A 15692-nucleotide genomic window follows, 5' to 3' on the forward strand; every position below is an offset into this window, starting at 1 on the left:
CCAGCCGAGAATCTGTGGGACCACCTCGATTGAGTTGTATACACCACGGATTCTCAAACGACGAATCTAGCGCAGCTCACCACGGCACTGTGACGGCATCAACATCCCAGTCGGCAGCTTCCAGGACCTCAATGGTTCTCTTCCAGCATGTCTGGTAGCACTCCGCGCTACAAAAGGCTTTTGGCAGGTGGTCGCACTAATATGACTGGACAGTGTATAGAGGCGAAAGTCTGTAAATTGTACCAAGATGCAACGCTGTCCTCTACTCGCAAGACAAGCTTGTGGCATGTCGTACATGTTCGCTTATTCTCTTGGAGAATTGAAACAAGATTGTGTGTGCAGATTAAATTACATTTGCTTTTCAGATGTAAGATATCCGGAAAACACGCAAGACATGATCCAAGATGACATCATGTCGACATCTCCCAAGGAGTATGTCAGTAAACTCAAGAGCGAGCAGCGCTTTTGCTGGGGAAGTGGCCTTTCCCGGAAGAACGCTGCCACCGGCCTACAGGGGCACCCAAAATCTGCTGCCCGTTATCGGTCTAGCGGTGTAGATCGGCGTGCAGTGATACACGTCGTTTCTGTTCGTGGGATCTTAGCTGTCAGTGTCAATGAGTTAAGTTTGTATACTTACTGATGTACTTCGATATCCGGAAGTGATGGATAATGTGGTGTCACCGCCAGACACCACACTTGCTAGGTGGTAGCCTTTAAATCGGCCGCGGTCGGACCCGCGTGTCGCCACTGTCAGTGATTGCAGACCGAGCGCCGCCACACGGCAGGTCTAGAGAGACGTCCTAGCACTCGCCCCAGTTGTACAGCCGACTTTGCTAGCGATGCTACACTGACAAATACGCTCTCATTTGCCGAGACGATAGTTAGCATAGCCTTCAGCTACGTCATTTGCTACGACCTAGCAAGGCGCCATTACCAGTTTATATTGAGATTGTTATTGATGTATCAACAAGAGCGATGTTCTCCAATTATGGACTAAAGTTAAGTATTACATAAACTACGTACTTTATTTGCTACTATTAATTCCCTTAACTGTTCCAGACCTCACGCCAGTCTGCGTGAGCTAAACGCGTGCCTTTCGGCTACCTTCGAGTGGCTTGGCTGTCTTGCCAAGTCACTACAGATAATCGTCTAGCATTGCAAGAAAATAGGCAGAATTCGAAGAATGGAGGTGTTTGCGGAGTAACGAGCGTTCGATCGTCTCTAGTGTTATTACAGCGCGTATTAAAGAGGCGACCCAAAGAGAACTGTTGGCTAATATTACCAGTCCCAATTAAAGGGCTGAAATCTATGGAAACATCAGCCTCACCCAATAGGACACATAAGTAGATAACGGAAAAATAAGCCGCATGGTTTACTGGAATCGCCAAGAAGGAAAACTAATAATTTTGGGAGGAAACCCATCGTTATAGACAGTTTCAAAATCACGTGAAACCTTTGATGCTTATGGAACACCAAATCTGTATCTCGGTCACTTTTCACCTGATTCTAAGACATATTGCTTAAAACATGTGCGCAATAGCTATTCTAAACACTGCTGAAATTTCCTTCGAAACATGTACACCGATTCTGGACTTCTAAGCAAAAAGCTGACATTCGAGGTGCTTTCACATATTCATTTTTATTTTTTGGTAAGAACTTTATTTGTTAATCTATAGCAATGTTACCCTCTTCAAAATATTCCCCAATACATGCTACACACTTATGCCAGTGATTTTTCCAATTCCCGAAACACTTCAGGAGCTGTTGCTTTGGGACAGTTGATACGTCTCTTAACTGTGCATTTTTAATCTCATCCATGCTTGTAAAACCGCTGTACTTTAAGGTCTGGTTTGAAATGTTTATACCACATGTCTGCCTTTGGTTTACTCATAACAGGCTCACCAAAAGCAATATTTACCATTTCTAGAAATTGCATTCACTTTGCTCCATTCATATAGCAAAATTTAATACAGATTCTTTAATTTATTTTATACAAAACAAATAATCGTTGATGCTACCAAAACACTTGTAAGCTTTCTGACAGCCGACAACAGAGTAAATACCCAACATGAATAACATTATACACATACTTTAGAGGCATGTTTACAAAGACAGTGACAAAGAAGTAGTGCAAATCTGACTAGTACAACACACAAAATTAAAAATTTCTGCTTACTTTTTAAACACTCTTCGTGTTGCAAGAATTGTTAAGTTTCAATGCAGTCCTACAAAGAAAACTTCTACCTCTTGGTAGAAACACAAAGGAAGAACACGCCTTAATTCTACAGACGGATTGCAGTGTATGGGGTTCGTTTCACGAATAGCAATAGAGGAACATACATTCACATGAACAGGCATTCGGTTCTATCTTTGTAGTATAATCCTGGCTTCCGTTCTTATGTTAATGATATTTACTCTATAATGTTGTGTTTCGGAAGAAGCTATCATTTTTTGTATTTCTTATGCTCTTAGTGGATTTGTCTAAAAATGAACGCAGCCGAGACGTATCTCTACACGGCGTCGCCACAGATTTAAAGCGGGCGCCGTGGCAGAGCCGGTACTGCGTTGTGAAACAGCCTGTAGAAGCGCCCTGTGACGTAGATGGGTTGGCAGAGTCGGGACTCGCTCGCTCACTCTTCACTTTACCGACAGACTATAACCGACATCCTTTACAGTAATGGCAGTCGAGGAGGGGGGAGAATCCCCGTAGAGGATTATCATGACGAGGAACTTACCTTTCCAGGAAAAGTGACGCCCTGAGAGAAAGAAAATTGACGCTTTTCTTTATTAGAAACATCGCGCGTGGCGACCAAAACGTTTTCTCTCTCTCTCTCTCTCTCTCTCTCTCTCTCTCTCTCTCTAACACACACACTAACACTCACACATCTGTAGAGGTGCAGACTTACCCGCCCATGGCTGCCACAGGAGACGCGGTTGCTGCCACCTCCACCTCCTGAGCCCCCGACGCCGCTGTTGCTGCCGCTCCCACCGCCCCCGCCGCTGCCGCTGCCGCTGCCGCCGCCGCCCCCACTGCCACCGCTGGCCGCTCCCCGGTTGGAGCCCACCATCGCCACTCCCTCCACGGAGCGGCTGGCGTCCGTCCCAGAGGACGACTGCTGGCGGAAGCGCCGGCCGAAGTGTACCAGCTTGCGCGTTATCATCGCGTTCATGAAGATAATGAGCAGCACAGGCAGGATCAGCGTGACCAGGCTGTCCACGATGTTGATGGCGCGCATGATCTCGTGGTACTCCGGCAGCATTTCACACACGACGGTCCCGTCATCTTGCTGCACCTGAAACACACACCGGTACGAAATACACTATCTGCCACACGATAGATATGTATGGCCAACACTGAAGTGACAAAAGTCGTGGGATAGCGATATGCACTTACAGAGATGGCAGTAGTATCACGTGCACAAGGTGTAAAAGGTCAATGCTTGGTGGAACTGTGTCTTGTACTGAGGTGCTTCATGTGAAAAGTTTATGACTCGCATTCGGGAGGACGCCGGTTCAATCCCGCGTCCGGCCATCCTGATTTACGTTTTCCGTGATTTCCCTAAATCGCTCCAGGCAAATTCCGGGATGGTTCCTTTGAAAGGACACGGCCGACTTCCTTCCTGATACGACGAGACCGATGACCTCGCAGTTTGGTCTCTTCCCACAAAACAACCCAACAACAGTTTCTGACTCGATTATGGGCGCACAATGGGAATTAACTTTGATTGCGCAATGGTAGTTGAAGGTAGAGGCATGGGACATTTCACTTCAGAAATAGTTAGGGAATACAATGTTCCGAGATCCATAATGTCAGGAGTGTGCCGATAGTACCAAAGTTCAGGCATCACCTCTCACCCTGACAATGCCGTGGCCGACGGCCTCCACTTAACGACCGAGAGCAGCGGCGTTTGTGTAGAGTTGTCAGTGCTAACATATAAGCGACACTGTGTGAAATAACCGCAGGAATCAATGTGGGAGTACGAAGAACGTACCCGTAAGGACAGCGGGGCGAAGTTTGACGTTAATGAACTATGACAACTGACGATTGTTGCATGTGCCTTTGCTAACAGCACTACACCGCCTGCAGCGTCGCGGTCACTATGAAACCGTGGCCTGGTCATACGAGTCCGGATTTCAGTTGACAGCAGCTGGTAGTAGGGTTCGATTGAGTCGCAGAGCACACGAAGCCATGGACTCAGATTTTCAACAAGGGACTGTGCAAGCTGGTGATGGTTCCATAATGGTGTGGGCTGTGTTTACATAGAATGGACCGGGTCCTCTGATCAAACTGAATCGATCATTCACTGGAAATGGTTACGTTCGGCTAAGTCATTTGCAGCGATTCATGGACTTCATTATCCCAAACAACGATGGAATTTTTCTGGATGACAATGCGCCATGTCATCGGGCCACAACTGATCGCGATTGGTTTGACGAAATTTCTGGACAGTTACAGCGAATGGTTTGGCCGCCCAGACGTCCCGATATGAAACCCGTCGAAAATTTATGGGACCTGATCGAAAGGTCAGTTCGTGCACAAAGCCCTGCACCGGCCACACTTTTGCAATTTTGGACGATTATAGAGGCGGCATCGCTCGATTTTTGTGCACGGAACTTCCAACGAGCAGTTGAGTCCATACCATGTCTAGCTTCTGAACTACGGAGGGCAAAAGGTGGTCCGACACGATATGTGCAATTATCCCATAACTCTTGTGACACGAGCGTATATCATAAAGTGAAGCGGCTAATATCTATGGCGATCCCTCAAGGAGTGGCCTTGCCTTTCGTGAACGCTCAGACAGCTATCTGTGCGGCAAGACGATAATACTCACACGGTTGCTGCATATCATATCGTGAATTGTGTCTGCGGGTTCTCCACTACGTGCTAAAACATGGCTAGGCGTATCGTGCGTTAAACGTCTGGGGTGCCACAGGGTGAGCTATTAGGGTACCAGTCAACCCTATGAATGTGTTGCAACAGTTTGCAGATTGCGCTTGAAAACAAGGAAATTCGATAGCACACTGGTGTGCTTGTATGTCTCGCATAAGAAATATTGATACTACAACTGCAGCAGGTGTCTCCTTTTTCTGGACACATTAGCTTGCTTACACACGGCGAATCACAACTGCATATCCGAAATTTCGCACGTTGTTCATGTACAGCGTTTTGGCGCAAGTGACACTTGTGTCGTGAAAGAGTAGTTTCACTTCTTTTAATTTTCTATCCTCCTTGATCGTTATGGCTGCACTGAGCTGAATATGTCTTCACAACGACGCAAATATACACAGTATGCTCTACTTGTTCCATTGTCTCGCGGTACCTCCTGCTTAAAACAGCAATGCCGTCTTTACTCGCGCCCTCAGGCTACCATTTTGTACTGCTAGGATCTGTCTACGATCTGTCATTCCGGCAGTATTAGTTATGTTAACGGAGATACACAGCAGTATAAACTGCTTGACTGATGAAGAACTGACCGATATCCACACCGTGTGAGGATTCTCCGATTGAAATGTAACAGCAGCACAACGATGCTATGCCGGACTTTTCACGCAGTGACGGAAACTATGTTACAGTATCTTTCGATGTGTTCACAGGCAAATCTGTTTTGTGTCCTATGTTTGGGTGATTGCATTTTACAGGCTTGTTAACTCTTGTGGAGGTATTTTCAAAGAATCACACAGACAAAGATAGTTGGTGTGAGAAATCTAACAAATAATAATTATATTATTGCTCTGCTACGAGCCACGGTGGCCCACGGCTCGTTGATACCAAAATAATCAGAAAATATCCCTGAACAACGTCCAAAATTTCGTCCGAGAATTTCGGTTTCCTACTGTATAGTTAATTTTCAGTTACCGTAGAGAAATGCAAACTGGCAACCCCATGTCAACCAGCAGACCATAATTTAACATGTTTGTTTAAAATAATCTTGTATAGCCTTCCAGGAGTGTGTAAGCCTGCTTCCTGACATGATTACTATGGTTTATCGTGTAATGAAGACCTCTGCGGATATTAAATGTACTGACTAAGATTTTGAGAAAAGTATTAATCAACAGAGCAAAATGCAACTGAATTCTAATGGAATTAAATAACGCTCAACATGGATTCTGGAAGAATAAATGTACGGAGAAAGCAATCAACGAGGCAAGACACCTATTGTGCGCTGCAGTCACAAAATCTGTAAGAGGTACAGGCACAACAGACATATACTGAGGCCTTCGATTACATATGGCATCCTTCTGTCTTTAGAACACTAAGGAGAAAAAGGGGCCGCCCAAGAATGTTATACTATTCTGTACTGGATTACTACAGAGTTCGATTCGTGACGCTGTCAAGTACCACAACGGATTCATTTTGCGATACCGAATTCTCGGATGTTAATTTAGATCGACTTCTGGATGGAGTACAAAACAAACAAGAATTGGTAAGGGTTGCAGCATATGCTGATGGATTGTTACTTTTTGTGCATTACAACAGCCAAGATTATCTAGAAAACTAATTGTGGAACACTCCTTGGAATCATGACTAATAGGTGCGACACAAGATAGTATCACAACAATACTCATATATGCTTACTTAAAGGAAGACCAATAATTCTGAGGCATATCGTCAATAGGTATTTAGGTGTGTACCTAGACGAATACTGAACATCACGTGCCCACGTAGAAAAAGTGTCAATGACAAATGAGGTTTCGTTTGCCCCCGAATGTAAGTACACTGTACCACAAGCCTGTGTTTGGATCCACTTGTTATGGCTGGTCAGACAAGCTACTACGGTGAGAAAAGTGTGGCAACGATTTCTGCTACGACGCTTGGGAGCTTCCTAGCTATATTAATAGTCGTATATTCCTTGGACAAAGAAACAGGAAGAAAGGCGCTGCCATCTGTTGGTCAGAAAAAAAACAGATAAGAAAAATATAAGATATTCTAGGGGGAAAAACAACAGGTGGCTTAGTATTAAACAATTTAATAGTTACAGAATGGGAGCAGAGATGGAATTCCACAGACAGAGGGAGGTGAATGTTTCGATGTCTTACTGGTCCAAAAGAAACTCTTCAGAAACATTTTGGGCCAAGTAGCAGACGAGTCCTCTACCTTTCCAGACTTGGTCCATATCATTCGTATCTGATTAGAATTGCTGAGAGGGCAACGACCAGAGGTGACTGTGGAGAAATCGGCACACAAGATCAAGGTTTGTGGGAATATCCCCTATTTGAAGATATAACAAGGACTGATAGGCAGGCTTTAAGAGGTGAAACTGTTTACAACATTGCTGAAAAGATCTTTAATACCCTGATGCTGTCTCTAAAAATACAAACGAAACAATATCAAACAGATACTACAGCATAGACTGTTATAGCCTGTAGACATACACAGGGAAAGAGAGAGAAGCCCTACAACTCTATGATCGCTTGACTCAGTAATGGAAAAATAAATGGAGATAGCCACAGGCATACCTAAGAAGAATAAGAAGAACCATTGAAAGGTAAATAATGCGTTCTGATCTGTTGCTACGATGTTTGGAAGCAGCAAGATACAGGTGGACACGACAGTATAGCCAATCTGTTATGGAATGTACAGAGAGACACTTGTGTGTGTGTGTGTGTGTGTGTGTGTGTGTGTGTGTGTGTGTGTGTGTGTGTGTGTGAGTGAGTGAGTGTGTGTAAGGCCATCTCATATTACAGGAAAGAGAAACAATGAAGCAGGAAAAGACAGTATGCTATTTAACTACTCTCTGAGGGTCAGTGATCCTAACATTATCATAAGTTATTGTAAAAGTATTACAGTTAGTGTCAGTAACAAAAACTTCATTATAGTAGTCAAGGTGGTAGGGTCTTCTCCACGATGTTCGGAGATTCCTGTTATAAACTTCTAGTACTTGTAGAGGAGAGTGATTACGTAATATTTTGAATAGGCGCCCATACCCAGAAACATATTGTTTCCGTTGTATATTGCTTTCTCCTTGAGGAATTGAGCTAGGCGTGACCAGTATATTTATTAGCTAACAATTCGACAGGAAACATCCATTTATCAGTTAAGCCGTCTGTTTGCAATTACACTTACACATTACTTTGCGTATAAATAGTATGCTGGTTTCTTTTTTGTTTTGGAATAATGTGAACATGTAATGCTTATGTTTTAATGCAAACAAATGTCCTTAAGTGATAAATGGATGTTTCGTTATGTTTGCTTTTGATTTGTTATCTAATGATTGTACTGTGTCACTCCTAATTCAATTTAACAAGGAGAAGTGGATGAGTTAAACATCTGTACTGAAACCGTCGTAGAATGGAAACGGTACATTTACAGACATGGGTTCCTGTTCAAAATATTATGTAATCACTCTCCTCTACAAGTTCGAGAATTGTAATATTGTATTGTTTTTTATTGCAGCAATAATATTATTGTAATAGTATAATTAGAAGTAGGTAACTCTAAAATTAATCGAAACAGATTTGAATTATTTAAACCTATTGCCCTCTTTCGGTCACAGTAATGGGTCACTTGACAAACAGTGGGAAAAGATATCAAACAAGATGTCGAGTAATATATAGTTAGCCATGTAAATATTTCAGTGAGAGTAATAGAAACAAAAACATATTAGGAAAAATAGTATGACAGACACTGTAAACTAAGTACAGTACCTAGAATAGAATAAATACAATCTCTTGATGATCAACATAACTGTAATTTTAAATGTAGTGGTCCATTGTTACCATCAAGAGGGTGAACTACAGTAAATAAATAAGTCAATAACATAGTTTATCAAATTTAAGTATTGGATAATTCACTAGTACACAGTCTCATATATGTTAATCTAATAATTTTCTACGTAAGTGTCAACTATTTATTAATGCGCCTATCTGAAATCTCCGAATAATCAACATAAAATCAGTCGTTAATAATGATTGATAATTCACTCTTTGCAGTGCAAATACCCTCAGTGGAAAGCTAAGTATTCACAACCTATGACATAGCTGTGAATACGAAGAGTGATCCAAGAGGTGCAGAATTTGTTCCTTTTATTCTGGTCTACGAGTGCAAAGAAATTTGTCCTCAGACTATTGATATCACTCAGTGGTGACCACCTTCAGAGTTGTTAAAAAATGGCTCTGAGCACTATGGGACTCAACTGCTGTGGTCATAAGTCCCCTAGAACTTAGAACTACTTAAACCTAACTAACCTAAGGACAGCACACAACACCCAGCCATCACGAGGCAGAGAAAATCCCTGACCCCGCCGGGAATCGAACCCGGGAACCCGGGCGTGGGAAGCGAGAACGCTACCGCACGACCACGAGATGCGGGCGGAGAGAGTTGTTAAAAACTTGTCTTAATACATCAAGAGAGGCATCCTCAAGAGACACAGAGAGAAATGTCAGCTACCTTTGGCGTCAGCTAACAGCTTGGTCTTGACCAGTATGAACTTGCGACCACAACTCTAACATCTTATCTGGTTACTAAATTACTTACCAGACAAATGTAACAACTTGCCTCACAGTTATAGCAGCTTGCCCTGCAACTATAACAAGTTGTCCATGAAACTCTATCAACTAGTTCGAAAACTGCATCAACTTGTAATGAAACTAAAAAATTTTCCACCATGATCCCCACATACATGCTATCAGGTGGGTTTTCTAGGGAAACTTAGTCCACAAAGCCCATCCCCATCACCTGCTAATTCAACCACAAGACATGGAACTACTCAGAAGTATTTGGAACTATTTATCTGACTCAGCATGGAGATTGGGTGGGGGATGGGGGGTGGGAGGAGGGGGAAATGTCCCTGAGTTCATTACCTTGTATGTAATGCATTGTCATTTGAGGGGCAATTAGTTACAGTTTTTGGGTAAGTCGATACAGTGCCTGGAGGCTTGTTGTTGTAGTTATGGGTGTACATCAATATGGTTATAGGGGAAAGTTGGTACAATTTTCAGGCAAGTTGATTCAGTTTGAGGTGCAAATAGTTACAGATGCAGAGCAAGTTTATTGTTGTGGGATAAGTTCATATACACTACTGGCCATTAAAATTGCTACACCACGAAGATGACGCGAACTTTAACCGCAGGAAGAAGATTCTATGATATACAAATGATTAGCTTTTCAGAGCATTCACACAAGGTTGGAGCCGGTGCCGACACCTACAACGTGCTGACATCAGTAAGGTTTCCAACCGACTTCTCATACACAAGCAGCAGTTGACCGGCGTTGCCTGGTGAAAAGTTGTTGTGATGCCTCGTGTAAGGAGGAGAAATGTGTACCATCACGTTTCCGACTATGATAAAGGTCGGATTGTAGCCTATCGCGATTGCGGTTTATCGTATCGCGACATTCCTGCTATTCTTGGTCGAGATACAATGACTGTTAGCAGGATATGGAATCGGTGGGTTCAGGAGGATAATACGGAACGCCGTGATGGATCCCAACGGCCTCGTATCACTAGCAGTCGAGATGACAGGCATCTTATCCACATGGCTGTAACGGATCGTGCAGCCACGTCTCGACCCCTGAGTCAACAGATGGGGACGTTTGCAAGACAACAACCATCTGCACGAACAGTTCGACGACATTAGCAGCAGCATGGACTATCAGCTCAGAGTCCATGGCTGCAGTTACCCTTGACGCTGCATCACGGACAGGAGCGCCTGCGATAGTGTACTCAACGACGAACCTGTGTACACGAATGGCAAAACGTCATTTTTTCGGATGAATCAAGGTTCTGTTTACAGCATCATGATGGTCGCATCAGTGTTTGGCGACATCGCGGTGAACGCACAGTGGAAGCGTGTATTCGTCATCGCCAACCTGGCGTATCACCCAGCGTGATGGTATGGGGTGCCATTGGTTACCCGTCTCGGTCACCTCTTGTTCGCATTGACGGCACTTCGAACAGTGGACGTTACATTTCAGATGTGTTACGACCCGTGGCTCTACCCTTCATTCGATCCCTGCGAAACCCTACATTTCAGCAGGATAATGCACGACCGCTTGTTGCAGGTTCTGTACGGGCCTTTCTGGATACAGAAAATGTTAGACTACTGCCCTGGCCAGCACATTCTCCAGGTCTCTCACCAATTGAAAACGTCTGGTCAGTGGTGGCCGGGCAGCTGGCTCGTCACAATACGCCAGTTACTACTCTTGATGAACTGTGGTATCGTGTTGAAGCTGCATGGGCAGCTGTACCTGTACACGCCATTCGCACTGCGTGAAAATGTAATCAAATGTCAGTTCTAGTATAATATATTTGTCCAATGAATACCCGTTTCTCATCTGCATTTCTTCTTGGTGTAGCAATTTTAGTGGCCAGTAGTGTAGTTTCATGGCGAGTTGTCACAGTTGTGGGCCAATTGTTGTCTGACCACACCAGAAGATGACGTCTCCCACAGCTGCTGACAACCAGAGCACCTGATACCTTCCGCAGTAGCTGACACTCCATATAGCTGTGGGAACAAGACTTGGCTTGAGAAGCCTAATCTTGCTGACTAATTACTTTCGTATGTTGGTACAAGCTGTAACTTTCCAGAACAAGTCTCAACGTTCTTAGTCGCTGTCATGGTTAGACTTGCAGCTATCTGTGTATGTGCCTCGATGCAGACCCCATTAACTGACACCCACTGCACAAAGAGAATACTATTTAAGTTACATTACCTGATACCCACTTCACATAAACACTAGCTTCTGACTGTAGAATACAATTTAAAATCTAGTAGCTGACACCTACTGTACGGTTTTGGTGCATACTATTTTAGTTCTGAATGTATATTTATTTAGAACAGTCACCTGTCATTGCCACTTATCATTTTATTTGGTTTTGGGTTTGCAACTGGTATTTGACATTAGGATGCCGGCCGTGGTGGCCGAGCGGTTCTAGGCGCTTCAGTCCGGAACCGCAAGACTGCTACGGTCGCAGGTTCGAATCCTGCCTCGGGTATGGATGTGTGAGATGTCCTTAGGTTAGTTAGGTTTAAGTAGTTCTAAGTTCTAGGGGACTGATGACCTCAGATGTTAAGTCCCATAGTGCTCAGAGCCATTTGTACCATTTGAACAATTAGGAAAGAAAAGCAAAAGAAGTTTCAAAAGTATGAAGACATTTAAAAATTAAAACTTCAAGTTTTGGCAGCTGTAAAACACGGTTAACCTACATCAAATGCTAGTAAACCACACAAAGTTCCTAGCACTGCTTTCAGGTACAAAAATTCTGTAAAATAACCAGGTCAAAGACAAATGTGTCCTTACAGTATACTGGGTGGAAACTGTGACTCTTGGTTGGTCTGCAAATCTTGGACAGTCAAATTAATGGATCCGTTGTTAGCAGGAGTGACCAATAGAAGGTTTTCACAAATAATTTTCAGAGATGCAGATGGATAGTCTATTCAAACCCAACAAGAAATCGACTTAATTGTTCTTGCAAAGACACCTACACATCATTCAAAGATTTTCAGACATTATCACTCCATCACAATGCAGTATTACTGATAACAGACCAACGAAGGAGCGTGTGCTATATTTTTTGACAGAGAAGAAGAAGAAGAAAAAGAAGAGAGAGGAAGTCAAGGAGGACAAAGACATTGAAGCCAACAATGAATATATGAAAACTAAAGTGGACATACTGGAAGTGATGAAGGAGAGGATGATTACAATGAGACAGATGACAGTAATGATTATTGTGTAGAGGAAGAGGATAATGAAGAAGAACAAGATGATGATGACGATGAAGTAGAAGAAGAGAATGATTGTGGTAAAAATGATTTGCACAATTGTAATACAATCTTCATCGAGTCACCAGTAGGTTCTGAATATGTCCACCGAAGGAACTCGAATGATTGGTATAGGGATTAGTAGTGTTGCTAGCTTTAAAAGAGATGGACAAATGCTGACTGTGGAGGTAGCATTTACGAACTGACAATTGCAGAATAGGGAAGTAGCGTATAAGAACCCTCAGTCAGTTAAAGACTACCACAAATGTTTGGATGACTCTGGAAGTGGGTTGTTGAAAGCCCAGGAGCCCTCGTTTCCTGCCTATATCACGAACTTTTGCCAGATACGTGCTAAGTTGCCAACTGAATCTAGACTACATAAAATGATGATACTGAGAGCAACACGATTCAGCAGTCCACATTCCCAGAGGTTTTTTTACTGACCCTGACAATCATCATCTGGTATAGCAACAAAAAAATTTGGTGCTGGCAGATACGCTGGTCGTATTGCCATGCAAAATGTATTCCAGTCAGGGAAAGATATTTGGAGGAACGGTGAAATACCTGAAACAGCTCTTTAAAACAGAAGATCTTGTCAGTGCCAATCTTGTGGGAGTAATAGTATTTTCTTTGGTAATTCTCATCAACAAGTGCACTTTAAGTTATTATTTAGATCATCAGTACTGCATATTATTGTTCTGCAATATTTTATGGATGCCATTTTTGTGTATTTTTAGAAATTACTGTGTGGTTCAAAGGTCATGGATTAACTGATGATTTGTTTCAGTAGCTCCAGTATCGCCAATAAACGTGAATTTTAATAAACAATACAGTTAAGATGCAGAACTACTTAATTTGAAGGTCCATTGTGCTTGCAAATTGTGGTACAACAATCGGACTTCAGTCGTTAGCAACTGCTCCATAACCTGTAAGTTTTGGCAGTACTGCCAAAATATAAGCATTGTGCATTTTTTAAAATCTTACAGACGTGACAGTAGTGTCACGTGCGTTTTCTGCTCTAAATCTTACATATTTTGAGAAATATTACAGTTTTGTTTTACAGTATAGTTCGAAGTTTCGTTTGTTATTAAGAATCTGTGAATATACTTGCATATTATGATAAGAACCTTCATGTGTTTTGTACTCAAAGTGTTTACTTATTATGATGAATAATTTTATTTTGGTGGAAAAGATAATATTTTCGGGATATCGACCTTCCATTCCTGTCTACTAGCACCATTATCTCTCACCTTGCTTCATCTCCGTCTTGTTTCGCCATCGCCGAATTTGGTCATGTTGTAATCAATGTGAACATTGCAAAATTTTCCTAGCTTATTAGGGACAGTCAAATGAAAACCGCAATGGGTATGTGGAATGGTTCCATTCAAAAGTGATCAGCATACACCTTGGGGCACTTATGCCGTTGGCAGAAGAGATGATCAATGCCGGCTTCGTAGAACGCGGTCTGCTTGCTCGCAGATCCGCAACCCGCACCAAAAATTGTACTTCCTTTTCCTACTGATACCGACGTCCGCACATGTTTTTCTTCAGGTCGGCGATGATTTGAAAATTACAGAGAGGTAGGTCCAAGCTGTACGGAAGATGATTCAGTGTTTCCGAACCAAAATGCTGAAGCGTAGCCTTCGGTCGATTGTCTGTGTGAGGGCCGCCGTTATGCTACTGGATGATTCTGTCCGACAGCATTCGAACAGCCCGAGGGCAGACAACAAAACCATCTGTGGAAAGATCCCATATCTTCCCTGCCAGAAGAATCCATAGCTGTTCACACAAGTTCTGGTAAGGTTATGATGACGTTATTTTTCGACTGAAGAGGCCCTTTGATCGTCGAGTTCTGCGAGTGTAGAACCACAAGCGACGTACAGCACTATGAAGACAGTTTGCAGAAACTGTGACGCGTCATAAAATCAAAACTGCGTGGAACGCTGTCGGACGGAATCATACTGTTGCACGATAAGGCCCGCTCTCACGCCAATTCGAGGAAGGCCACGATTCAGTGCTATGGTTTGTAAACAGTCCAATGTTCTCTTTACAACTCAGATCTCTCACCACATCATTTTCACATCTTTGGTGGCCGTCGACGTAGGTTTCACTTGGACCAGGAAGTGAAAGAGTGAGATCCGTCAGTGGTTTGAATGCGTTCTACAAAACAAGAACTGCCCGTCTCGTGTCTCAATTTCATAAATGTCTTAATGCGTGTGGTTATTACTTTTGAACAGAACAATTGAGTGATGCTGTTGTGCCAGGGTTCAATTTTCATTTGATTGTACCTTTCACTACGAAAGAAAACAGTTTAAGTGCTACATAGCAAGAGAAAATGCGTCAAAACACCTTTATTTCGTCCTAAAATCGAGTTTAGAGAGTTCGTTGGTCTTTTGGCTATCTCCTGTGTGTGGTGTTTCTACACAGCGTATTTTTATTAGATGTTCATGGATTTAGTAATTATTAAGGAAATGTAATCTGTAAACGTTTTAGAGAACCTTCGCATCATAGCTGCGATTGGTAAATATTTCCGTTATCTTTCAAGGTTCGTTAGGTACTTAACCTGTAGCCGCGCGGTCTTGGCGTCTTGTCACGGCCCGCGCGGCTCCTTCCGTCGGAGGTTAAAGTCCTCCCTCGCGCATGGGTGTGTGTGTTGTCGTAGTGTAAGTTAGATTAAGTAGTGTGTAAGCTTAGGGACCGATGACCACAGCAGTTTGTTCCCATAAAATCTTACCACAGATTTCCAATTTTTTACATATTTTCTAGTGATACATCATCTTCTTTCCAAGTAAAATGGTGAAACGTTACGGAAAAACTCGTAAAAACGATAGGTGATGATAGTTACTGTCTATGACCTACCAATAACATACACTCAGATGGAAACGCCAACACACTTGATCTATGGTTCAAATGGCTCTGAGCACTATGGGACTTAACATATGAGGTCATCAGTCCCCTAGAACTGAGAACTACTTAAACCTAACTAACCTAAG

At 42.9% G+C, this 15692-nt stretch overlaps 1 protein-coding gene across 1 annotated transcript in view; it reads right to left on the reverse strand.

Moving 5' to 3' along the window:
- LOC126199494 (uncharacterized) overlaps positions 1-15692 on the reverse strand; it is a 270818-nt gene that overhangs the window by 21256 nt on the left and 233870 nt on the right. The window contains exon 2 of the mRNA XM_049936416.1: positions 3032-3293. Within this exon, the coding sequence (XP_049792373.1) occupies positions 3032-3293 (262 nt within the window). The remainder of the gene's footprint in view (positions 1-3031; positions 3294-15692) is intronic.

This window comes from Schistocerca nitens, chromosome 8 (genome assembly GCF_023898315.1).
Source record: "Schistocerca nitens isolate TAMUIC-IGC-003100 chromosome 8, iqSchNite1.1, whole genome shotgun sequence".
NCBI classification, from domain to species: Eukaryota; Metazoa; Arthropoda; class Insecta; order Orthoptera; family Acrididae; genus Schistocerca; species Schistocerca nitens.